At 41.5% G+C, this 27,863-nt stretch overlaps 2 protein-coding genes across 3 annotated transcripts in view; one reads left to right on the forward strand and one right to left on the reverse strand.

Annotated features, from left to right (window-relative positions):
- Positions 1-27,815, reverse strand: part of LOC144987113 (uncharacterized) — a 50,920-nt gene extending 23,105 nt beyond the window's left edge. Inside the window, exons 1-3 of one of the 2 annotated variants that reach the window (XM_078936063.1) lie at positions 26,969-27,815; positions 23,491-23,880; positions 189-15,686 (exon numbers count right to left, since the gene is read on the reverse strand). In XM_078936063.1, the coding sequence (XP_078792189.1) occupies positions 15,682-15,686; positions 23,491-23,880; positions 26,969-27,140 (567 nt within the window). In that variant the 5' untranslated portion in view covers positions 27,141-27,815 and the 3' untranslated portion in view covers positions 189-15,681. Of the gene's footprint in view, positions 1-188; positions 15,687-23,490; positions 23,881-26,968 lie in introns of those variants that run through there. The other variant, XM_078936062.1, reaches the window with a different exon arrangement.
- The window catches only part of LOC144981346 (uncharacterized), a 676,107-nt gene that overhangs the window by 32,184 nt on the left and 616,060 nt on the right, over positions 1-27,863 (forward strand). The window lies entirely within an intron of this gene.

Below are 27,863 nucleotides of genomic sequence, written 5' to 3' on the forward strand. Positions count from 1 at the left end.
GTCAGAGTACAAGCCGCGCATGTGTTAGCCGATATTGTCATCCTGACAGATCACGCCCAGCATCCCAGAGTGAGTGCAATTTATTAGCACATTGTGGGTGGTGCCAGTTTTGCCTCTGGGTCACGTATTTGAGTGTACCGACATCTGTCAAACAGCCTATATTCTGTTCACAAGTCCCTCAGTTATGGTGTTTTTATTTCATTTTTTTTTTACTTATTGACAATCTAGGTATCTAACATAAAATTACAAACAGTAACCATATAATCAACATTACATCCCTCAGTTATGATGAGGAAATTTACATCCGCGATTCCACATTTCCCATGAGTCTTAGGGGCTAAAGGCGGGGCCAACGCCCGGCTCGCCATTCTGTTGTACGTGTTTAAGAATTAGCAAGTAGCAGCAGTGCATGGAGGGGTGAACGGGAAAAGCTCTCCTTCCGCTTGTGTCGCAGCAGCGTTATGGGAGTAACAGGACTGGTTAGAAAACACAATGGTAAAATAAAGCAGCGGCGACTGAAAAGCGCGCGCCTCAGCGCGATACGCGCGCTTCAGTGCGGCGCGTGCGTCAGAATTCAGAAGCCTCTGCACTCCGCGGACGCCTCTGCGCTCCGCTCCCGCCCCGCGCGCTCCTTGTCTCCCCTTCCTATCTACTCCGACACCTCTGGCCAGGGCAGCTTCAAGGAGGAGCACTTCGTCCCCCTTGCGCCGGTGGATGGAGCAAATCGTTTCTGTGCAAAGCAATCGGACTTAATACTGTACGTTTTGTGTATGAGGGGCGGGTGCGTTGTTACGGGTGGGAGCCATCAGACTGCCATCGGCCCCGCAGCTCAATCAGCAGGAGAAGATGTCTCCAGCTCACACGGAGGCTGTGAGTTTTTCAAAGCAAAATTCCGCTTTTACGGTTTCCTTAGAAACCGTAAATGGAGTGTAAATTCACTCCATGCGCTGTTCTCTCCGTCACGCAGCAAACCGGCTTTTCCAAACCCGTTGGTGACGGTGGACTTTTTTACGCTGCTTTTAACGATTGCTTTTAACTTGAAAGCTTCATCATAATGTAGCGGCGATCACGTGCACGTTGGGTCTAATGGCCCCAAAGGATTCTGGGATGCGGCCGGGCATGCGTGTTTCGTTTTGTTGAACCATGACTGAAGTGTCTAAGACCTGAAGTCAAGTCCATGCTGTTTGGCTGCTAAGAGGTGTGTTGAATAAAAATGCCTCGTGCTTGGTGTTAGATAGAGAATTCAAACTATTCACTGAGTTCGAAAGTACGTACATGGCGGCCGCCAATTAAATCCATAAATTAGCCGCGTCACTGAATAAGCCGCAAGGCTGTAAGCGCAGGAAAAAAGTAGCGGCTTGTAGTCCAGAAATTACGGTATATATTTTTTTGCTCCAACATCACCTGTCAATCATCAAAAAAATATCACGAGAAAGGGAGCGAACACAGCTGGAAATTTAGTGCTGAACTGACTGAAAGCTGCCCTGATGACTACAAAACAATGCATTATGGTACATGTGTCCTGGTGGGTTTTGTAGTTGAGTGATCAGTTAAAATAATTTAAAACACCAACTGATTAAAAAAGCCTACATATATTACAAAACATTCAAATAAATATAAAATATATAGCCCCGTTAGCTGTCACGCATGTAGGTGTGGGACGTTTATTCTGGTCAGCTGACCTGACTCCTGCGGGAGCGGTGAGCTGCGGTGACAGCTGTGCATGAAAACCGTTTGGTCGGGGTTGATACGCCGCCTCGCGCCTAACCGTAACCATAACCGTAACCCTCCTCCGGGTCTGTACGGCCCAGAGAAAAGTTCAGCACTGACTGCATGTATTTAGAAAATTAAGAAGCGAATAGATACATTCTAAAAAGGAAAGTAAGAAACTCCATAATGTCGTCCGAGGAGGGGGCTGTCAGGCTTCCTGCCTTAAATGTTCTCCTGCTTTCAAGCCCGGTGTGGGTACCGGATCGACTCGAGCTGCCAGATCGTCTTGGGGTCCTTCGAGCAAAGATGACGTTACACTATTTTATTGGCTGTAAGTTGGCACTATGACATATACGATAGTGATTGGTCAGTTACAGTTAGGGTGGTCTAGATGGTCTAGATGGTGCCCAGAAAACGGCGTTGGTTTTGTGGATAACTGGAGCGCGTTTTGGGGGAAGCCCGGTCTCATGCGGAGAGACGGCGTCCATCCCACCCGGGACGGTGCCGCTCTTCTTTCTAGAAACATTTCTGCTAGCCTTAGTCTGTTAACCTGACAATCCAGAGACGAGACCCGGGCGCAGAGCAGCAGTGTAAAACGCTCCTCTGAGCCTCCCTTAGGGTTAGTGCCGGTGCAAAACCCATGCAGGGAAAGTCAAGCAGGTTCGAGCTTTAGCTTATGTGCTGAAAGACAAATGAAAGGAGCGCGTCATAGAAACCTTAAAGTGACAGACGGCAGTTCTCATAAGCAGAATTATGATGTCATTAAATGCGGTTTATTAAACATTCGATCCATTTCCTCCAAGTCCCTCTTAGTCAATGAGTTAATCACTGATAACAACCTTAGTCTTCTAGCCTTAACAGAAACTTGGCTCCAACAGGATGACTATGTTAGATTGAATGAAGCAACCCCCCCCACTTATGCTAACTAACAGAAATCCAGGATTTCTGGGAAAGGAGGTGGTTTGGCAGTAATATCACAGTCTAGCTTACTTCTCAGCCCTAAAGTTAAAAATGCTTATAATTCATTTGAAAACATCATATTGTCTATAAGTCACCCAAACAGGAAAACTCGAAAACCTGTTTTACTCATAATTATTTATCGCCCCCCCGGCCCATATTCAGAATTTTTAACTGAGTTTTCCAACTTTTTATCGACTATTGTCTTAGATTCTGATCAAATTATAATATTAGGGGATTTTAATATTCATTTTGATGACCCCAGTGACTGCCTAGGAAAGGCTTTTGCAGCTTTATTAGATGATGTTGGTTTCACCCAAAGTGTGAATGAACCCACTCACTGTCATAAGCACACCCTGGACCTTGTTCTAACCCATGGTATAGAGATCAGCCAGCTGAGTGTCCTTCCTCTTAACCCCATCATTTCTGATCACTTTCTGATTACCTTCCAGTTTACACTGGAACATCCTTCTGCCCCAGTGAATAAGAAACAGCTTAGAAGAACCTTAACTGACCGTTCTGTGTCTGAGTTTAAACACACAGTTCAGCCAGTACTTAGTGATATTCTGAGAAAATACTCTGAGACCAGCTCCCTTAGCATCAGTCCTAGTATAAATGACCACTTTGTTAATGATGCCTTACAAGCCCTCAGGAGTACACTCGATGTTGTTGCCCCCTTGAAACCTAAGTTCGTCAGACAAAACCGAGTAGCACCGTGGTTTAACGCTGAAACTCGTTCTCTTAAACAAGAAACCCGTAAGTTGGAAAGAGAATGGCGCCGCTCCGGTTCAGAGCAGTCTCTGGATACCTGGAAACATAGCCTATTAAATTATAAAAAAGCTCTGCGTAGAGCTAGAAGCCAGTACTATTCAACCTTAATATCAGAGAATGGAAACAATCCAAGATTTCTTTTTAGCACTATTGCTAAATTAACTCGCAGTCAGAGCTCAGTAGAACCACATGTTCCTGTTTCTCTCAGCTCTGATGATTTTCTTACATTTTTCGATAGTAAAATCTCAAATATTAGACATAAGTTAAATCAAGTTATTCCTACTATCAGCCCAGAACAGGCTGAAGTGGTAGAAATGGAGGCATCCATAGAAACCTCTGTAACATTAGATTGCTTCACTGCTGTGGATCAAGCAGAAATAACATCAATTATTACGTCCTCCAAATCCTCAACTTGTCTGTTAGACCCAATTCCCACTAGACTTTTTAAAGAAACTTTTCCCCTAATTAATGATCCCATATTAACAATGATAAATACCTCTCTGGAAACGGGTTACGTGCCACAGTCTTTTAAATATGCAGTTGTTAAACCTCTTCTGAAAAAGCCCAGTTTGGATCCTAGCATCTTGGCCAACTATAGACCGATATCAAACCTGCCCTTTATTTCTAAAATCCTAGAAAGAGTTGTAGTTAAGCAGCTTTACTGCCACCTACAGGACAACAGCCACTTTGAAGACTTTCAGTCGGGGTTTAGACCCCACCACAGCACGGAAACTGCACTAGTTAGAGTCTCTAATGACTTGTTATTGGCCTCAGAAAAGGGACTACTTTAGGGTTGTGTCGATGGACGATATCATCGTCCATCGTGATGGGTGACTGACATCCCGATGGAGAGACCACCATCGTGATGCCACGCCCCCGCCACGTTGCGCGTCGACACCATAAGCCGCGGTTACATGTACAAAATATCCTGATGGGATCAATGGTCGGATTAGAATCCAACCGTGTACATGGGCCCAGAAAAATGTTTTCAGAATATAAAAACGTTCACTAAGGTCACAATTTCGGTCGGAATAAATCATTCACACACGCGCAGAATTTGCACATGCGCAGTTTGAAAACCGGAAGAGGATACAACTTCCGCCGAGCGGCTTTTTTTCCAAACTTTATTGAAGGTAACAATTCAATACAAAACGATAACAGCGCCGAGCGGCTATATACATTGACATGTCAGCTCGGTAAAATACGAGACGATCTTCTAAACGTGCTTTTAATAATGTTACGGTTATTATGAAACACCTGTTCGCTCATCATTTGAATTTTAATCCGTGTGGTCAGTGCTTTTTCTGAACGTAGCCAGGATTAGCAGTATGCTAACACACGGGCTAACAACATTAGCTTTGGAGCTGCGGGACGGATCGCAGTCTTAAATCTCCCACACATACCGCTCATGTACCCCCCCCCCCTTCCCATCAAACATAAAGCTGTAAATCCGCCCTCCGCCGGTCCACTTCGCTAGTTAAGTGCGGGAGCGGACTACTTCTTTTCTATTTTGCTTGTTACTTTTTCTGTTAAAGTCACTTCCCTCAGTTTATACTGGATCATCGCGGATTAACCATTAGTTGGGAAATAAAATGAAAAAAGCAAAATAACGAATAGCAGTTATATAAGAACGAAAAATGTAAAAATACCCCCCCCCCGACGATGTCATCGTCCATCCCGATGGTTGACAGCAAACATCGTCAACGGCCAAATTAGGGGACATCGCCCAACCCTAGACTACTTTCTATACTGGTCCTGTTGGACCTCAGTGCAGCCTTTGACACTATAGACCACGGTATTTTACTCCGTAGACTAGAGCAGGACATAGGGATCAGAGGATCTGCTCTCCAGTGGTTTAAATCCTATCTGTCCGATAGGTATCAGTTCGTTAATGTAAATGGCCATTCCTCTCAGTGCACTTGAGTCAACTATGGAGTCCCACAGGGCTCAGTCTTGGGACCGATCCTGTTTACGCTTTATATGTTACCCCTAGGAAACATAATCAGGAAACACAGCATTAATTTTCATTGTTATGCCGACGATACGCAGTTGTATTTATCCATGAAGCCTGACCAGAATGACCAGATAGAGAAACTGAACGCCTGCATCAGTGACATCAAGACCTGGATGACAATTAATTACCTCCTCTTGAACCCAGAAAAAACTGAGGTCATTATACTTGGTCCTAAAAACCTCAGAGATACTCTGTCTGCTCAGATAGTCTCCCTGGATGGCATAAGTATAGCCCCCAATTCCACAGTTAGAAACCTTGGGGTTTTATTTGACCAGGATTTATCATTTAAGGCTCACATATCTCAGGCGTGTAGAACTGCCTTTTTTCACCTGCGGAATATTGCTAAGATCAGAAATATACTTTCTAAGAGTGATGCTGAAAAACTCATCCATGCATTTGTTACGTCGAGGCTGGATTACTGTAACTCTTTGTTAGCAGCGTGTCCTAAGAGTTCCTTAAGAAGTCTCCAGCTTGTTCAGAACGCAGCAGCTAGATTGTTAGCTGGAACTAGCAGAAGAGATCACATCACTCCTGTGTTAGTTTCGCTCCATTGGCTCCCAGTTGATTCTAGAATCAAGTTCAAGATCCTGCTGTTAACCTATAATGCCTTACATGGAATGGCCCCGTCCTATATTAAGGACCTCATAGTCCCTTACCATCCAATGAGAACACTTCGCTCGCAAAATGCAGGACTGCTTGTGGTTCCTAGAATTAGTAAAAGTACGATTGGAGGTAGAGCGTTTAGCCACCAAGCCCCTGTCTTATGGAATAAACTCCCAGCTCATGTAAGAGAGGCCGATTCAGTTTCTACATTCAAAGTTAGACTGAAAACATTCCTCTTTGGACAGGCTTATTATCAGGCTAGTTAAGAGACTATTTAATTTAATTTAATTTAACTTAATGTTAATTTGTTTAAATTAAACTTAATAACTATTTCTTTTAAAAGGCTGCTAGAAGTTGAAGCTGGGGTAACTATGGTGCACTGGGGTTCTGTCCTCTTTTCTTTTCTACTTCTACCCTTCCTCTCCTCTATTCTTGATCATAATTTATCATTTAGCTCTGTACCTGACCGAGTACCTCGTCTCTGCTCCTGCTCCTACACCTGGCTGTGGTTCCTGTCTCCGGCTCGACTTGCGCCTTTGACTGTCCCCACAACCACGACTGGATGAAGCTCGTCTGCTGGACTTTTATATATGTAGTTGTAGATTTAGATAAGTTAATTCTTCTCTAAAAGTTCTGGTAAATCGCCTGTCCGTCCTGGGGGAGGATCCCTCCTTCATGTGGGCACCCCTGAGGTTTCTTCGTTTTTTCCGGAATCCGTTTTTTTTGGGAGTTTTTCCTTACCGCGAAGGGGGGTCTAAGGGCAGGGATGCCAGTATAGCTTAGTCAGTTTGTTAGTTCATTTTAGTATTTTCCTATTGAACTCTTTGTATTCGTGATCCTTTTAAGTTCATGTTTTACTTCGAAGCCCATCGAGACGACTGTTGTTGTGATTTTGGGCTATACAAATAAAATTGAATTGAATTGAATTGAATTGAATAGGGTGAACGATAATACCATAATTTTCCGTTATTCGTGAGAAACGTATGAGTATTACATCGAAATTTTATTTTTGGTTGTTTGTTTTGATAAAACAAGAAGAACAAATAAAAATTTAGCAAAAAAGTGTGTTGTTTTTTGTAATTCGTTTTTTAATGCTTTCAATAAGTTTTTAACGGGAAATATAAACTTTGCAATCGTAACTGCTAAATTCAATGAAGCTCTGTAATTCCATAGTGTGGAATTCGATTAATGCTTAGGACTGTAGGCTGCTCCCTTTGATTATAGATATCAATATGACACTGTTTTATTATTGAGATAAAAAAAATGGAAACAGACATTTGGGAGAATTAAATCAGACTGCACACCATAAATAAATATTGTTTTTATACAGTCATACATATGCTCAATTGGAAAAATAAGTTTCTATTGCTAATGGTTCTCCGTTTAAAACATAAACAGAACAAATATGTTCTTAAAGTACAGCGACTAGGTAACGTCGCTAATTAGTGAAATCGCTTAGTAGTTTGAGTAGTTTGTCCAACTGGTGTTGCCGTAGAGTGACGTAAGCATTGGTCGAAGGACCCCGAGAAGATCTGGCAGCCTGAGTCGATCCGGTACCCACACCGGTCATTGTCAAGCCCCCAAGAGTCATTTACCCCACTATGATTGGTTGGTTGGTTGGTTAGTTCCGCGCACGACAAGGAAAAAGTGTCATTCATACAAACTGGAGGGACGCATTGACATTAAACTTTCATATTAAGGCAGGGGCCGGAAATAAGATAAGATATAAGATAAGATATCCCTTTATTAGTCCCACGATGGGGAAATTTCCTTGTTGCAGCAGCAGTACAGGAACAGAGAGCAATATGTAAAGAAAAAAGAAAAACTATGGAGTTAATATACACACATATGTACACAATCTACACATACATTTCCAAATTGCACAGGATGATCATATATCGGTTATTGCACAGGGTAAAAGGAATATGACAGAGCCGATGATGTTGCTTAACGTGGTTCACTGGGAGCAGCTAAGGTTGTATTGTCTAACGGCAGCAGGTAGAAACGACCTACCTGACCTACCTAGAAACGAAAATAGCCCGCAGGCCGCGAGTTTGAGGCCCCTACTGCAGACTCTGGCACTGATACACTAGCCGTAGGTCAGAAGAACGAATCATTAGTTCACTTGCTCATAGCTCAGACGCACGCACATATCAGGTTGTGTTTATATTTGTCTCCGTTTCCTTCCCACAGATGTTTACGCGCGCTCGATCATCTCTAGGCCCCTCCCCCTCCACGCATTTGAGCCACTTACAGTGGCTTTCCCTATTCTTCTCACATGCATTGGCCGCCTCACATACAGGCATCACTCAATGAAACGCTCGCGTCTCATGAGTATGTGTGCGAGTGTAAGTAAGTAAGTTTTATTTATATAGCGCCTTTCACAGATAAAATCACAAAGCGCTGAACAATAAACAATATACAACACAGTAAAAACTGAAAAACAATCAATTAAATATAATGTAAGCAAAACTAAATTGAAGAAAAATAAACATAGAATAAAAGTAACAATAAAACCAGTCAGCTGAAAGCATTTTTGAATAAAAGTGTCTTCAGTTGACTTTTAAAAGAATCGACCGTGTCGGCCACACGAAGGGACAGAGGGAGGGCATTCCAGAGTCTGGGGGCTATTCCCTGGAACGACCGGTCACCTCTGGTTTTGTACTTGGTCTTAAAAATCTTTAAAAGATTTTGATCTGAGGATCGGAGGGCACGGATGGAAGCGTAGGGACAGAGCAAGTCTGATAAGTATTTTGGGGTCTGTCCATTTAAAGCTCTATAGGTTAAAACTAGAATTTTAAAATCAATACGTGTGAAGGAATTTGTTTTATTATTATCATTGTTTAAATGTATTTCTTTAAATGTTAACTCAGATTGACCTTTTTACCTCTTCTGAAAACAGTTCTGTGTGTTTGGTCATCTGCTTCTCATGCCCAGCCAGGAAGGGGGGGGTTTTACGACACACTGTCCTCAGCTGATAAGTGATACTGTTTGAAGTTAGAATCCACCAAAGGGGTCATTGTATGACACCCCCTAAAGAACTTTTTCTGTTTGTCCTGAAACTGTTACCTCCTTCTTGTGTTCTTAATAAAAGGTGCACAGGGAGAGGCAGACTTTTGAGAAGAGCAGCGTGTTGGTTGTCTTCTGTCACACTGGCTTCTTCTCCCTCGTGCATGAGAAACTTGATTCTTGCTGTGGTCTATTATTTCTAATTGTGTTTTTCTTTAATGTTTAGATGCATTTATCTGACATTCTTTGGTCCTTCGAGCCGGATGACAACATATCTGCGTCCTTGGGGGGAGGACCACGCCGATTGAAGTCTGTCGACAGCCCGTGAGACTAGGTCTGCGGAGGAAAGTCCGTCGTAGTGAATTCTACGCCGGCCAATCGACTGGTCTGATCCCTGGGTCCGGATTGACGTTATCCGTGAACCAGTCAGACCACAACAACAAGGCAAGTAAAGCGCTTTTTCAGGGGTTCAAGTCCCCGAAGTGGCCCAGAATTCTGAGGGACAGGTTCAAGTCCTGTTGCCTGAAACACGTGTGGGTTTGAAGTCCCGGAAAAGTCCAGAATTCTGTATAAAGGTGTAGGTTCGAGTCCTGCAGCCTAAAACGCGTAAGAGGGTTCAAGTCCCTAAAAGGCCTATTAAAATTTAAAAATAAATAAAAATAAAGTTTTTTTGGTGTGAATGTGTGTGCCTGTGTGAAAGGAGTGAACTTGTTCGGAACAGTGGGCAGCTGGAAACCTTGCGGTGTTAACACAAGGCTGCTTGTTGGAGTAGAACAAGATTTCATCTCATTTGGCTTTAGGTGAAAGGAACCCAGAGTCTAAAAAACGTGTTTTGCTCCTGGGAGGACCCTAAACGTGTGACCGGATCAGACAATAGGTCTGACCTAGAAGCTTGTTGCACGGGGAGTGAAATTCGGTCCTGAGAGAAATTCTCTGTTGGTTCTGATCGCACTCTGTGACTAACGTAAATAATAAAAATAAATAAATAAATAAAATTAAAAAGAAAAAAAAACAAATGGGGAATTCAAATAGAAAAGTAGAATTAACAGGGGATTCAAAATACATGGAAAGAGCTCATCCAGGCTCACCTACGTTCTTGAGAAAATGGGATAAAAACTACAATTTTAAGGGGAATCTTGGAGTACAGGCATGTACTGAATTAGTTCAAAGGTTACAAATTAAAAACAAAATAAAAAATAAAAAAGAAACAACAAGGAGTGAAGAATTAATTTGTGCAAAACTGTGGTTAAATGAAGCAACAAAAAGAAAGAATGGCATTCAGAAAAGTAAAACTAGGGAAGCATGTCTGATTGCTAAAAAAGAGGATGATGAATCAGTTGTGATAAGACCAAGACCCCTGCAGCAGGCTGCAGCTGAGCTGCAGGGTGAGCAGGGACGTGAGGAAAAAGGGGGGGAAGAGAATCCAGCTGTTTTCTCACCCCCTCCTTATGAGGGGCCAACTGCTCCTTCCTTGACGGGTCTTTACCCGCCACTGACTGATTTAAATAAACCAGAAAAAGAAAAAATGATGTTAAGAGGAAAAGGGAAAAAACTTGAATGGAGTAAAACTATGGGGGTTGGTTTGGAAGAAGCTGGAGGGTCATCTGAAATTGCTGAGACATTTCCAATGATTGAAGTGCCCAATCCTAGAGCTGGAGAAGATGGCCAGAGACCTACACTTCTTGTGTTTAGGACCTGGACAGTGGAGGATGTTAAGAAGGCAGTAGAGGGAGTTATCTCTCACAGGGAAAATCCACAGGATTTTCATGAGCAAATGATGGAAGTTCAGAGAGCTTATCATCTGAATGGCATTGAATGTCAGCAAGCATGGATGACTGCTATGAAAGCAGACTGGGCAAAAGTAAAGGGAAATTGGAATCCTATGAATGATGACGATCCACCCAGACCTCTTCCACATAACAGTCAAGAGTTAATTCAAAGTCTTACACTTTTAGGACAAAGAATTAGAGAAGCCTTTCCAATGAGACCTGATTATGGAAAGATTGGTCAAACTAAACAAAAAGATGGAGAGTTAGTGTCTGATTTTAGAGTCAGATTTGAAGAAGTTTTCAAAGCTAACAGTGGACTCAGAGATGATGATAATGATGATGGTGCCTATAGACAGCAGCTGAAACAAGCCTTACTGCAAGCTATGAGACCAGAAATTACAGACTGGATAAGGAAGCATTACATTGATCTACCTACAGGAGCACTACAACAGTTTATGAATTTTGCTGTTCATGCAGAAAAAGTGATGGTGAATAAGAAGAAATTTAGAAATCAAAGTGTAGATACATTTTGGCAGGAGGAAAGTAGTGATGTGTTTTTTGGAAGGAACATGAACAGAGGAAGAAATCGTGGACGTGGCCAAGGGCGTGGTCGTGGAAAAGGAAATTTTAAAGGAAGTTTTAGAGGAAGGTTTAGAGGAAGTAGCAACAGAGGGTCAGAGCAGGTTGATGATGGATGTTGGATTTGTGGACAGAGAGATCATTGGCTGAGAGATTGTCCTGAAAGAAAGAAATCAGATTGACTAGATGGTAGAAGTAATGTCAAGATTAACAATGAATCTGAACCAGAAATTCAACCAATTTGTGATGAATTTTTAGATCTCACTGAAGTTTGTCTTATGGAAAAGCCAGAAATAACTCTTTATGTTCAGGGACAACCGTTTGTTTTTCTTTGTGACTCAGGGGCTTGTAGAACTGTGATAAAAAGTCATTACAATGATTTTCCTAAGTCAAATAAAACAATACAAATGAGATCTGCAGATGGTCAAATTGAAACTAAACATTTGAGTAAACCAGTTTGTTTTGAAAATCCTGACACTAATGAAACAACAAGCATTCCTGTGGTTTTAGCACCAAACTGTCCTTTTAATCTTTTAGGGAGAGATGTCATGATAAGATTAAAGTTAGGAATTTACCCCACCAGAGAAGGGGGGATGCAAGCACGACGTTGCCCAGATACAGACATCTGTGTGTTAGAAGGCAGAGGTGAACCACACTATTATTGGACTTTAGATCTACCGAAAACTGATCTTGGACAGACTGCAAAAAAACTTAATGGAAAAAGCAAAAGCCAGAGTGTCACCCCATGCAGATTTTATGTCTCCAGAAAATCTGTATGTCATGTTGAGATGCAAAAAGTCTCCTGGCCCTGACAGGAGATATGATGAAGCAGTGAGTAAACTAGGATTTCAAAAATGTACAATAAATGATTTTTATTGGAAAGATGAAACTAGTTTCTGTACTGTGACAGTTACACCAGAAGCAAAAAATTTAATGTATACAGAAAGACTGACAAATTGGAAACAGATGGCAGATGCAGTTCCATTTATTTCTTGTTCTAAAGGTTCACGAGAAAAATGGGAAGAAATGAAAGAACATGTGCAGGAAGTGACTTATACTTTGGACTGGCAGACTGATCCGGAAACTGGGATTTCTACCAATCCTGAAACTAAGTTTAAAAAGATTGCATTAAACTGGGTAGTGATTACACAGGCTAATGCGCATCTGACTGACAGAAGAAGCTGAGTGAAAATTATGTTGACAGAGGAAGAGGAAGATTCTCTTAAAGATCTTCCACAGTCACTTTGGACTAAAGGGCCAGCAGATGTAGGGTTAATTAAAGGATGCCCACCAGTGGTCATTAGAGGGAAGACAGAATATACTCCACGGAAAAAACAATATCCTTTAAAGGATGATGCAAAAGAGGGAATAAGGCCTGTGATAGATGAACTGTACAAAGCAGGAGTGTTAGTACAGTGCCCAGAGTCACCTTGTAACACACCAATTTTCCCAGTTAAAAAGGCTCCTCCTTCTACATCTTGGAGGATGGTTCAAGATCTGAGACCAGTAAATGATGCAGTTGTACAAAGAGCACCTAATGTACCAGATCCTCACACTTTGTTAAATACCTTAGATCCAAGAGCAGAATGGTTTTCAGTAATCGATCTAAGTAATGCATTTTTTTCAGTCCCCTTACACCCAGATAGTCAATATTGGTTTGCATTTACTTTTGAAGGAAAGAAGTACACTTATACAAGACTACCTCAGGGCTATGCAGAAAGTCCTACCATTTTTTCTGATGCTATTTCAAACTGTTTAGCGGGATTTGAGCCACCTATGAAAAGTCAAATCATAACTTATGTAGATGACATTCTCATAGCATCAACCTCACAGGAGTTTTGTAAAAAGGACACCATAGCTTTATTGACTTATTTGGCAGAGACTGGAAACAAAGTAAACAAAGACAAATTACAGCTATGGACCCCACAAGTTAAATATTTAGGCCATACTTTGACATCTCAGGGTAGAAAATTAAATGAAGACAGAAAAGTGGCGATTTTATCAGCACCACAACCCTTAACAAAGAAACAAATGATGTCATTTCTAGGGTTATGTAATTACTGTCGCATGTGGATTCCAAACTATGCTGAAATAGCAGCCCCACTGCAAGAATTGATTTATGAAGCACCTATGGCAGCTTATGATAAAATTAAATGGACAGAACAAGGTGTAAAAGCATTTTGTGAATTAAAACAAGCATTAGCCAGAACAACAGTGTTAGCTCTTCCGGATTACAGTAAACCTTTCAGTCAAACTGTAGACTGTAGAGATGGATTTATGACATCTGTTTTGTTACAAAAATATGGAGATAAACAGAGACCTGTGGCATTTTATTCTTCAAAATTAGATCCTGTAGCAAGAGCACCACCTCCTTGTGTTCAAGCAGTGATAGCAGCAGCAATGGCAGTGGAAAGCTCAGCTGAAGTAGTGCTTTTCCACAAGCTTACTCTGTATGTGCCGCATGCAGTTTCAGTTTTACTATTACAAACTAAAATGACATTTTTATCACCAGCAAGACACTTATCATGTTTAGCTACATTAGTTTCACAGCCTCACCTGACTGTTGAAAGGTGTACTACATTGAATCCAGCTACGCTGATGCCTACACCAGAAGATGGAGAACCTCACAATTGCTTACAAGAAACAACTTTAGTTTACAAGCCGAGACCAGACTTATCAGATGTACCACTAACTGAGGGGGAAATAGTTTTTGTTGATGGGTCAGCGAAGAAAGATGAGACAGGCAGGAACAAAGTGGGTTTTGCTGTTGTAACTCAAGATAAGGTTTTGAAGGCAGGACCCCTGCCTGGGAATTACTCAGCACAATCAGCAGAGTTGACAGCCTTAACTGAAGCATGCAAACTGTTTAAAGATAAGCCAGTTACGATCTATACTGATAGCCAATATGCGTTTGCTACAGTGCATTTGTTTTGTCAACAGTGGAAGAACAGAGGGTTTAAAACGTCAACAGGAAAACCAGTAACGCATGTAGACTTACTGAAAGAATTATTAACTGCTGTAATGTTACCATCTAAAGTGGCAATATGTAAATGTGAGGGACACACACGAAGAACAGATCATATTTCTAAAGGAAATGCCTTTGCAGATGCAACAGCAAAGCAAGCTGCAACAAAAGATGTAGAAATATGCACAAATGAGGATGTGACTGCAGATGCACCCGCTGATGTTTTAAAGGAAATGCAACACAGTGCACCGAAACAAGAAAAAGATTTATGGTTGAAAAAGGGAGCAAAGTTGGAACAAGGTCTTTATGTCAGCACAGAAGGTAAACCTATTTTACCAAAATCCATGTACAAATGGGCAGCAATTTTGAGTCATGGGCCTTGCCATGTCTCAACAGGGGGGATGATGAACTTATTAGAGAAATATTATACAACTTATGGATTTATTCTCTATTCAAAAAATTTTTGTAAACAATGTGTAACATGTATGCGTCATAATCCCCAAGGCAATGTTAGACCTAAGAGAGGAAAATTTCCTGAACCACCTTTTCCTTTCCATACAATCCATATGGATTTTATTGAATTGAATAAAAGCAAGGGATTGAAATATTGTTTAGTGATTATTGATGCATTTTCCAAATGGGTTGAAATTTTTCCATGTGCAACACAAGATGCTATTACAGTAGCTAAAGCTATTTGTAAAAGAATAATCCCAACTTTTGGCATACCACAAGTGATAAGAAGTGATAATGGTACACATTTTGTAAATCAAGTGATAGACAAAATGGCTCAACATCTTTGTATTGATTTAAAGAGACATTGTAGTTATCACCCACAGAGTGCAGGATTAGTTGAGAGAACTAATGGCACTATCAAATCAAAGTTAAAGAAATGCATGGAAGAGACAAACAGACAGTGGCCTGACTGCATAGACTTAGTTCAACTAAGCATGCGTATCACACGCACAGCAGGTCAACCTTTAACGCCTTTTGAAATGTTGTATGGACGTTCTTATAGGTTACCAGACCTTGATCCTACACAGCAACATTCTCCAGATGATGATGCAAATTTAGTGGATTATTTGAGAAAAATGTTTACCACTAAAGATGTGCAAAGGACAAATCAAGTGCCAGATTCCTTTTTATCTCCACAGGACACTTCACCAGTGCAGGTTGGCGATTGGGTGTTTGTGAAGGCCATAAAAAGGAAGTGTTGGTCCAGCCCACGGTGGGAAGGGCCATTCCAAGTCCTGCTGACTACACCAACAGCTGTCAAGATCGCTGAAAGGACGTCTTGGATCCACCTGTCACACTGCAAGAAAAAGCATCTGGGTGAGGCTAATTCCAACTGCTAGGTGGGGAAGTCTGACTACAAAGGGAGGCAGCTGTATAGAAGCTGCTTGTCTCAACGTCAGCGAAGCAGGGGAATCCACCTAGTCTTAGGGAAGAAAGCACACCAGATCTCTTTTGCACTACACGGATCCTACACTGTTAGAGGACTTGAGGAGGTGATGTGCTAGTAACCTCTCCCTCCCGAAGATAGGCACATATCCACCATGGCGTGTCCAACTGGGCTAAGAGACAGTTTATTTTGTTTACTGTTCCTGCTATTCCTGACAGGAGCCACCACATGGATTTGGTTCTTTTGGAATCATTATCCACCTGCAAGAAGAACCACCAACGAGGAAAGACTAAATGTTTCTCGACGATGGCTGAGTATTGATGAACATGATGTTTTGAATAGTCCAAAAATGAACATAACTCACCTGTATATGACAAATTCTTGGTATAGGTATGTTATGTTACTGGCTAAAGAAAGGAATAGATCTGATTGCTATGTTTGTTCTGTAATTCCAGCTTCATCCCTACATCCTAATTTGCAGGCAAAGCAATTTTCTGAGTGGAAAAGCGACTGTGTTATTGAATATAGTACCAGAGGGTATATTAGTACTGGAGCCGTCACCACTTCAAATGGTACTCTTGTAAGACCAAGTTGCAAGAGTTTGTATCAGTTTAAAAAACTGAAATTGACAAAATCATTAGCTCCATATGCTAGTGTGGAACCAGGAACTGTGTTTCCACATTGCGTAACTAACAATGGCACAGAGTTTTTAGGAACTTTGCCGACAAAGATGTGTCATGAACTTCTTGTTCCTTTCACAGTCCAGATAATCAATGACAGAGTTTCCCATGGTTATGCAGTTCCCTGCCCTAGAGGACGTTGTGTTGAATCTAATCCAGATTTAATGCCAGGTAACAATGGTACTTATGTGGTTGATCAAATGTTTTGGTTATGTGGGCAGGCCCTCTACCTCAGTCTGCCTAGAGACTGGAGTGGGATTTGTGCTCCCGTAAAGGTCACAGATCACACTTTCATAGTTTCTGCAGTCCATGAGCCTCACCTGCGCCACAGACGTAACCTTATTGATGTCAAGCCACATGATTCCATTTGGGGATCAGATGTACCTGAAGACCATAAACTCTGGAATACGGGGCAAAAGATGAAGGTCACAGCATCACTGAAGCATTACATCAACTTGAAAAGGTTCAGCAGGCAATGCAGGATGACAGGAAACCCCAATCTTGGGATTTCTTCTCCTGGTTTGCTTTTGGTTCCTGGTGGCAACTTTTGTTAAAAATAGTGACACCTATTCTTATGGTACTGATTATATGTTGTGTGTTCACTATGTGCATTTTTCCTTGTATTCAATCAATGATTTCCAGAGCAGTGAATGGTGGAGTACAAAGTGTTCTTCTGAGTCAAGAATACAACTTGTTATTAAAGGGAGAACAAGATGACTGTAATGATTTTGAAATTGAAATGACTTGAAAAAAAAAAAAAGAAAAACGTCTCATCTGAGTGTAAATTGATAGTGTTATGAAAATGAAGATGTCACAGAAAACTGAAAAGAGATGTGATATTGGATGTGAGATTTTAACATTTATCAATGATAAACAGGAGGGAGTATGTGAAGGAATTTGTTTTATTATTATCATTGTTTAAATGTATTTCTTTAAATGTTAACTCAGATTGACCTTTTTACCTCTTCTGAAAACAGTTCTGTGTGTTTGGTCATCTGCTTCTCATGCCCAGCCAGGAAGGGGGGGGTTTTACGACACACTGTCCTCAGCTGATAAGTGATACTGTTTGAAGTTAGAATCCACCAAAGGGGTCATTGTATGACACCCCCTAAAGAACTTTTTCTGTTTGTCCTGAAACTGTTACCTCCTTCTTGTGTTCTTAATAAAAGGTGCACAGGGAGAGGCAGACTTTTGAGAAGAGCAGCGTGTTGGTTGTCTTCTGTCACACTGGCTTCTTCTCCCTCGTGCATGAGAAACTTGATTCTTGCTGTGGTCTATTATTTCTAATTGTGTTTTTCTTTAATGTTTAGATGCATTTATCTGACAATACGCCACTTGATTGGGAGCCAGTGCAAGGAGGATAAAATGGGGGTAATGTGTGCTCTTTTGTCTTATCCTGTTAAAAGCCTTGCAGCAGTGTTTTGAACTAACTGAAGACGGTTAAGAACAGATTTATTAAAACAAGTAAAAAGAGAATTACAATAATCTAAACAAGAAGAAATAAAAGCATGGATAACCATCTCTAAGACTGAGTTAGATAAGAACGCCCGCAATTTTGCTATGTTACATAAATGATAAAAACAGTTTCTAATAAAAAGGCTGGAATGATGGTCCAAAGACATTGACTGGTCAAACCATACACCAAGATTTCTGATAGAGAGCTGTACAGAGGAGCTCAAAGAACCAAGATGCTGGGAAATTATTGGGATTTTGTTTTCTGGGGCAACTATTAGTGTTTCTGTCTTTTTTAAGTTTAGCTGAAGACTGTGACTTGTGAGCCAAGATTTAACAAAAGCAAGGCAATCTAGTAGTTGTGTAAGTTTGTGGAGTTCTGTGTCATTGAAAGAGCAGTACAGCTCAATATCATCGGCATAGAAATGGTATGACACATTTTTAAAGTTATTCAAAAGCTTTCCAAGAGGGCAGATGTACATTAAAAACAAAAGAGGTCCTAAAACAGATCCCTGGGGCACACCATAGAGGAGTGGAGCGGTATCAGAAAGCACACCATTTATGTAGACAGAGAATGTTCTATTAGTCAGGTAGGAGGTAAACCACTTTAAAACAAACCCAGCAATACCAAACTCATTTTCTAATCTGCCCAACAGTATTTTATGATCAACAGTGTCAAATGCAGAGGATAAGTCCAAAAGAACCAAAACTGTGTAGTTTCCAGAGTCAGCAGCCACCTGTATATCATTTGAAACTTTAAGTAAAGTGGTCTCCGTGGAATGCATCTTTCTAAAACCAGATTGGTATTTATCGAAGAGTTCATAGTTGTTTAAAAAATATGTTAACTGTTCTGCCACTATCTTCTCCAAGACTTTTGAGAGTATAGGTAATTTTGAAATTGGCCTATAATTGGAGGGTTGTGATGGATCCAGGTTGGGCTTTTTTAAGATGGGATTTATCGCTCCCTGCTTAAGGAAGTTTGGGACAGTCCCAGTGGAGAGAGACAGATTAATCATTTTAACAAGAAATGGGGCAATAAGGTCGATAACTTTAAAAAACATAGATGATGGCAATATATCTAGGGGACATGAGGATGGCTTCATCTTTTTTGATACGACTATGATATTGTCTATTGAAATGGCAGAAAAGTTAGTCCAGGAATAGTTTAAAGAGGCTACAATAGTGGTATTCTCATTGGATGATTGGAGTGTGTGCGTTTGCGTGCGTGTGCGCTCGCGTCTCATAGATTATTTCATTGATCATTGACGTGCCCCTTCCACATTTAATGTATAAAAAATACGGAGGGTGGGGGAGGCAAATTTACTGGTAGCACATGTGCGACTGGGTGTAAAATTCAGTTGCACACTCTCAAATTTTGGTAGCAAAATGCAACCATTTGGTCGCAGTCTGGAGCCCTGAGATGAACCAGCACCTCGCCTGGATCATTGGGGAGACCAGGCCAGGGGCCTGGAGCCCTGCTCTACACCTGCCCCCTATAAGGATAGCTGTTTCAGTCAATAACTTGTAGTCTGAACTAGAGCTGTGACGGTGTCAGATTTTTGATAACCGCGGTGATGAACCACCAGGGTGCGAGATGTCGCTGTTAATCGCTTTTGTACATAAATAAGCCGCGTCAGTGTACAAGCAGCATGCATTAAGCAACATCATCAGCCTGACAAAGCATGTCCTGACTCCCAGACTGGGTGCAATTTTTAACCTCACTATGGGAGGAGACAGTATTGCGTCTGTTCTTAAGTTCCTCAGTTATGTTTTTTTTTTTGTGTGTGTGTTTAGTTTTTTTTTAACTTATTGACAATTGAGGTATCATACATAAAATCACAAACAGTAACCATATAATCAACATTACATCCCTCAATTATGATGAGGAAATTTACATCCGTGATTCCCCATTTCCCATGAGTCTTAGGGGCTAAAGGCAGGTCTAACCCCCGGCTTGCCACACCGATGTCAGTGTTTAAAGAATGAGCAAGGAGCAGCAGTGGATGGAGGGGCGAACGGGAGAGCAGCTCTCCTTCCGCTTGAGTCACTTCAGCATTGTGGTAGTAACAAGGCTGGTTAAAAAAACACACCAGTTAAATAAAGAAGCGGCGACTGAAAAGCGCGCGCCTCACCCCGGCGCGTGCGTCAGAAGTTTCCTTCCACATAGGGCTGAGACGATAACCGCATCACCGCATTTTTTATGCACTTTTTTTTACGTTTTGCATATGGTGCGTGAGTGGAACTATAATAAACACATTAAACGCATTCATATTTGCTGATAATTTCCTTTTTCTGCTTTTTCTGTCATTCTACAACAGAAGTTTCCGTCTCGCAAGGAAATACGACAAATTTACTGCTTTCTAATTATTCATTTCCATTGTATTCATTTCCATTACAAGCTGCGTGCGTTCTTAAGTGCGCGACACAGCCGCCCACCGGAGGATTTTGTGTTGGGGGGGGGGGGGGGGGTATTACTGTTGTCCTTCACTCTGTAGCACCAAACATGAACGCGCGCTGTTAGATTTCCATGAAAATCAATACATGTTTTGTTCTGGAACTATTTTTTTGCAGCGTAACGTTACATGTCTGTATAAACAAAGGCGGAGCCTCCTGCCCCGCGTTCTTCAGGGGTGTCAGGCTTCACGGCTACTGGAAAGGTGACAGTGTCTGCAGTCTGTTTATTACTGGGCAATACATAATATTCTGAGATGTCTGTAGCAGAAAGCACAGGTGAAACTTGCGTGCAGCTCCAGAGCGGTCCGCTGCAGAGGAATCAACACGCACCCCCCAACACACGTGTGCGCACCTTCCTACTATTCCTACACAAGACGCTCCGCGCTCACACACACAGTCCATCTACAACACCTATAGTTAGTTCACAAGTTAGGTATGTAGTTGTTAGTTGCTACTGTTATTTGGTAACAAAGAATAGTACGTTGTAATTGTATTCATTTCCGATGCAGCCTCCAGGGATTTTGTGGGTTTTTATTTTTTTGGGGGGGGGGGGGGGGGGGGTGGGGGGGTTAACCGCGGTGATCAAAAATTCGACACCGTCACAGCTCTACTTCGACAAAAAACACTGTTGCTCCGCGGACGCCTCTGCGGTCCTCGCTCGCCCCGCGGGCTCCTTGTCTCCCCTTCTCCGACACCCCTGGCCAGGGTGGCTCCAGGGAGGAGCACTTCGTCCCCATTGCGCCGGTGAACGGAGCAAATCGTGTCGGGCGAGAGAGGATGCATTGTTACGTGTGGGAGCCTTCAAACTGCCATCGGTCCTGCAGCTCTTTGTGAACGAGCAGCAGGAGAACATGTCTCCAGCTCACACGGCGGCTGTGGGGCAGTGTGAGCTTTTCAAAGCAAAATTCCGCTCAGTCCTTAGAAACCGTTCAAACAATCATGTCGATTTGTGTTTCCAGTTGTGTCCCGACAAAATAAAGGCTGATGTTATTCCCACATATTTACGTGCAGCCAAGCTGCAGATTGCAGCTTTTCCCGCATGGAGTCATGTTCATCCAGGCTAAATGTTGTTAGCGCCTGTTAGCCTTCACCTAACCGTACTTCCAGCTTCGTTCTGCCACAAAAAAAGCACTGAACCAGCACCTCGCCTGGATCATTGGGGAGACCAGGCCGGGGGTGTGTGTGTGTGTGTGTCTGCAGCGAAACTGAAGGAGAACAGAAAGTTGGAGTTGTCCTTAATATTCAATGTGGTTTTAATATGCCTCTCCCCCTTGGTATGATCTGTTATCTGTGACATTATATCTTTTATGATTATTTTAATGTTTTGTAATGTATGTATCCTTTTTTTTAATCAATTGGCATTTTAAATTATTTAATTGATCACTGAACAAAAAAACCCATCAGGACACATGTCCCACAATGCATTGTTTTGTAGTCATCAGGACAGCTTTCAGTCAGTGTAGTGCTAAATTTCCAGCTGTGTTCGCTCTGGTTGGGGCCTTGCTTCCGCCCCTTTCTCGTGATATTTTTGTGATGATTGACAGTTGATGTTGGAGCAAAAACAAAAATATACGCCTCACACCAGGTGATCTGTGCAGCGTTGCAACCATCTGGGTGTTCTCAAACACGCTTATTGTGCATCTTGGCTGCAATTATTTGGTGTCTCCAACATGAATTACCATCCCTTAATGTTTACATACACTTAAGTATTGTTTGAAACTGTGAAATGACCGAAAGGTTACTACGGTAATCACTTTGTTACTAAGCACCTTTTTTTATTCTAAATGTATGTAATTTTCTGGTTGTGCCCCTAAAATTTTTAGTTGGGGGCCACAGTGCTCCTAGTGAAAAAAGTTAGTCTGGAGCCCTGTTTTATTTTTCTTGATTGATGGAGATTAAAAAAAACTCCTTATTGGTGTAAAGGTAGAGGTTGCAAGTCTGATATAAGAAACATTAAAAAAGCCACTTTTTTAGTTGTAACTTGATATTTTTCTCCACCACAATGTCACAGATTTCAATAAAAATACCTCAAAATATGGCTTTTCAGAGCAATTATTAGGTTAGATTAAATATAAATTCATTAAATTACTTTATAACAGGTAATGATTGATTAATCACACAAATTATTCATCTCATGACAGTTCTGTCATAATTCACTTTTTGGAAATATTTTAAAGCTTCATTTAATAAATTATTTTCTTAACAGAAAAACAGAAATTTAAAGTATTTTGTTAAACAGTGAAGTGGAACTTTGTGGTTCTTGTTGGGTTTTGATCTGGAAGAAACTGGATCAAATGGTTCTTTTAGTGTTAAAGGTTCCAGACTCTTGATTTCCACTGAAGCTATGAGTATGAAATGTCATTCCACAGACAAACCATCAACAAAATGATCCTGATGCTGCTGAGGTTCTTATGGAAGTGAAGCAAATCTCAGCAGAGATGCAGTTTTTCTAAACTGAAATCACTGACATTAAACAGCCTGAACATTCATGGAGCTGAACTGGACACAGAAAAACCTCCCTGTTGTGTTTCCACCCACCAATGAGGAGCAGTTTGATGAAGATGAAGCTGCACTGGAGGAAGAATCAGTCCAGAAAAAGATGGAGAACAATTCTGACACTAAGCAGTTTTTCACTGATGTGTTCAGGTTTGAATCTTTTCTGTCTGCAGATCCATGAGCAGGACCCTGTCTTTGGGTTTTAGCTTGAAATGTAGTTTTGGAAATAGAATCTGTCTGAATGTCTGGAATGGAGACATGGAGACATCAAAGAGGTTTAGATGGATTTTGGGTTTGACAGAGAAATCTGCTGAAAAGAACTGAACTACAAACTTAGAACCACAGACGACAAAACAGATTGTACTTTTTTTATCTGCTAACAATTTTCTCTTTGATCTGTTAAGGTTTCCTGTTTGCTGGAGGGACTAACTAAGATCATGTGATTTGAAGAATGTCTTGGGCTGCACTGACCAACAATGTCTTCTGTCTTTTCAACTGGAAGGGACAGAAGAGACTCTTCCAGGACACGCTGTTGATGGACTGCATGTTTGGAGAGCTTGAAGCTCAAGATGGAACCGTTATTGAAGTGAACATACATATAGTGTGGAGATGAAGATCAGAGACACACTGACCTGCTGACATGTGAGAGCTGTCCACACTTTGGACATGACTTCTGTCCCTCCTCTTCCTCTGATCTCTGTTCTGTGGGTCTGTCTCTTCATCTGTAGTTGATGTTGATTCTTCTTCATGTTGGTTTCCTTCTTCATCCTGACTATCAGTTACATTAAAGCTCTGCTGATTGTTTAGATCTGCTTCACTGTTCTCATCTTCCTTATAAGTAGGAATCTCCATCAAGGTATCAGTCTCCTGCTTCAGATCAATCTGATCTTCATCCTGACTGATGCAGGGTTCCCCTGGTTCCTCTTTAATCTGCAGAGGTTCTGGTTCCTCCTGTTCCACTCTGAAGTTCCTCTGCTGGTTGCAGAGATCTTCCTCTCCAGTCAACCAATGCTGTGGGAGAACTGCAGGGACACAAACACAACAAGGAGCCTTTTATACATTTCCAGGACTTTTGGATAGAGCTGTGACGGTGTGGGACTTTTGATCAGCGCGGTGATGAACCAGACCCCCAAAAAAAACATCACAAAATCCCCTGGTGGCCGCGTCGCAAATGAATACAATTACAACGCAGTAGTCTGTATTAAAAAATACCAGTAACTACTATCTATCTGCATAATGAACTAACTATATAGGTTTTGTATACTACTATGCGTGTGTGTGTGTCCGTTTGCTGCGTGTGTAGGAGGAAGGAGCTCACACACGTGCGTTGAGGGTGTGTGTTGATTCTTCTGCAGTGGACTAACCTGGAGCAGCATGCGAGGCTTCCCCTGTGCTCTCTGGTACAGACATCTTCTCTGAATATTATGTATTGCCCAGTAATAAACAGACTGCAGACACTGTCACCTTTCCGGTAGCTATGAGCCTGACAACCCATGAAGAACGCGGGGCAGGAGGCTCCGCCTTTGTTTATACAGACACGTAACGTTACGCTGCACAAAATAATTCCCAAACCAAACATGTAGTGATATTCATGGAAATCTAACAGCGCGCGTTCATGTTTGGTGTTACAGAGTGAAGGAGACCCCCCCCCCCCCCCTATGAGGTTCCATTTGTGCCAAAAATATCAAAATGTGTTTTTGCGTCTACTGTTATGTCTTTGGTCCATTGTCTATGTCTACTGATCGTGTTTTTGCGTCCACTGTCTATGCTTTGGGCTCATTGTCTATGTCTATTGAACGAGTTCATTTTACATTGGTTCATGTCTATCTATTACTAAGCAATATCTTCTGCATGCCCATGATTCTTTGATTATTACTTTGTATTAACTTTGTGATGTATATGCTTGCTTTATCCTTAGACTTTATCTTTGTCATTGTCCTTATCCCATGTCGTCTAACTACGGCGTCAGGAAGATCCTTAGCAACCGTTGCTAGTGTCGTTTGCTACGTCGTCTCACCATGTCGTCAGGAAGATCCTTAGCAACCGTTGCTAGTGTCGTTTGCTACGTCGTTTCACGTGTCGTCAGGAAGATCCTTAGCAACCGTTGCTAGTGTCGTTTGCTACGTTCTTTCACCATGTCGTGTCCTTAGATCTTGCTGTATTTCAAATTTTGCAAAGGTCGTCAGAGAAGTCTTTTGTACGGTCGATAAATTGTTTCCCGTATTATCACGGAACAAAACACTTTAAAAAAAAAAAAAAACCTTTATTGACAATCCTGCAAACGCGCACTGCCAGAAAGGGGGGGGGGGGTGCAGCGTACAACGGTTCCACGTTCCCGTTTAAAGTTATTTAGAGTACGGCTTTAATTTAATCTTGTGATGAAACTATTATTTCAAATTATTTTCAAAAATGACTGATCTTTATAAAATATGTTGTTACAAATCTGATGGATAAACGAGGATCAGACGGGCTAATAAGAGCCTTATGTGGTCCCGAGTGCGCCATCTCATGGTCACATAAATAGATTAAAAAGAAAAGCTCAAAAACCAGTCAGTTTTCGACTGTTATATTCATAATTAGTGACTCGACCCACTAAAATTTGAGAAGGTAACTCATCAAAGATATTTTAAAGGCCTCCTTGCAAGGCCCCCGTAAATCGTTCAGCGGCAAAAAAATAAATATTGCCATGGACTAATGACTTGAGGGTTCATTCATAAATAGTCTTCGTAAAATGTTCATATTTATTATGTGTCATTCTCCGCGTTAAATAGAAGTAGTTCGCCTCCAGATCAGGTGGTGGCGGTAATGCGCCACTTTGTTTTCGTTTCAAGCGTTGTATGCATGCCCCCCCCCCCCCCCCCTTTCTGGCAATACGCGTTTGAGGGAATATCAAAATAAAGTTCATCTTAAAAACGTGTTGTCATGGTTAACCCTGACGTCTGCTTTGATATGCATGCGTGCAACAGTTTCGCGCTCCCGTTTAAAGTTATTTAGAATATGGCTTCAATTCAATCTGGTGATGAAACTATTATTTAACAGTCTTTTGAAAAGTAACTGATTTTTATTTAACATGTTACATAACAGATTGAAAAGAAAAGATCAAAATCCATTCAAAGATTTTGGGCCGTCTTCTCCTCGTTTATCCACCAGATTTGTGACAGCATGTGTTTGATAAGGATCGGCTATTTTTTAAAAGACTTAAATATTAGTTTCATCTCCAGATTTAATTGAAGCTAGACTCTAAATAACTTTAAAAAATTGGCAAGAGAGTCGCTTCGGGAACGTGAAAGCGTTGTACGCATGCGCGCCCCCTCTCCCTCTTTCTGGCAATGCGCGTTTGAGGGAATATCAATAAAGTTCATCTTAAAAAAGTATTTGTCATAGTTAACCCTAGCGCCGGTTTATTTTTTCATTCCGTGGTAGTACAGGAAACAATTAACCGGCCGTACAAAGGACTTTTCTGACTACTTTGGCAAATTTGAAAAACGGCAAGATCTATGATCTAACGACGAGACACGGGGAAACGTCGTAGCTAACGACAGTAGCAAAAGTCGTAGCTAACGACAGTAGCAACGGTTGCTAAGGAGACGACAGGGCGTATAACAAAGACAATGCAAAGATTTACACATAACGCATGAACCGATGTTCAATTAACTCGGTCAGTAGACATAGACAATGGATCAAAGACATAGACAATGGACACAAAAACAGATTTTTGGCACAAACGGAACCTCATAAATTCAGGCCTCCTCATCATTCATATAGTAACGTGAAAATACCACTTTTTTTCAAAGGTGATGCAAGATTTTCACTGGATTATTGTCATTAATTGTTTCACTTTTGATAAATAACTCATTGATTTCAGAGCATAATCCATGTTATCTGATGATGGGTAACTGTGACATGGTTGATATTAGCACTTAGTTTACAGTATACCGTCTTTTCAGTTCGCTGGACATGTGTACCGTAAACTATGATGTAAACGTGCATGCAAAAAGTTAGTGACGGCTAGCGAGACCGCACTTCCACAGATGTCGGCTCACTTGACCGCAGTAAAGAAAAGCGTGAAGCTCAAAGGGCTTCTCTGTTTCTTTGATGAAGGTCACATACCTATGTGGTGTAGCTGCAGCTGTGGTTTCCAGATGACATCCAGCAGTCTGCGCTGACGACAGAGCTCCTGCTCGTACTGGACGATGGTTCCTTCACAGAGTCTGCAGATTTCTTCAGCAGCAGCAGCTAGTCGCTCGCTGATCAACTCTCTCAGAGACTGAAGGGAAGACATGGTTCCTGCTCCGATCTTCAGCTCCAACTCCCACAAACACCGCCGTCCTCTTCACTGCAGCTCCGATCGATCATCTGCTAGTCTCACAATCACAGCAATCCACGTTGTCTTTCCTTTCAACACTTCTTCACTCATTTACGACACTTTGGAAAATGCTGAGAGTTCCCACACGAACCACGTATCGTCCTTTCTGTCCAAAAACCTCACAAACGTCCCAACAAAACACCACCGACCTCTCAACACAAGCTAACGCTGCTAGCCTGCTAACAAGCTAACGCTGCTAGCGCCTCGTGCTGTTCTTCTTCTTTGTTTGGCTAACAGCGTCATGGTGCTTTAGCGCCACCAGCTGGTCTGGAGTGTTGTCTGTCGCTCATATTATGTCGATGGTTGCAAAAAAAGCCATGTTAACTTGACTGGAAAATAAAGTTTAGAGTAAACAGTTTATTTTCAGGAGATAAAAATAAAATCTAAATAGAAAAAATGTATCAAGGAAACTGTTTGAGAGCTGTTGTGACGTCATCACACTGTGTCTCATTCCAATGTTCAGGTTTGACCACAAAACTCATCAACGACAAACTAAACCTGATCACATCCGTTTATTGTATTTCTAAAATAAAGACATTTCTTAAGCAAACAAGTAAACAAAAACAAAACAAAAAGAAAATGTCAAGCATGAAGATCTGCTTGACATTAAACTGTATAGTTAATAAAAAAGACAAGCAA

Source organism: Oryzias latipes, chromosome 2 (genome assembly GCF_053564925.1).
Source record: "Oryzias latipes strain Hd-rR chromosome 2, Olatipes_Hd-rR_3.1".
NCBI classification, from domain to species: Eukaryota; Metazoa; Chordata; class Actinopteri; order Beloniformes; family Adrianichthyidae; genus Oryzias; species Oryzias latipes.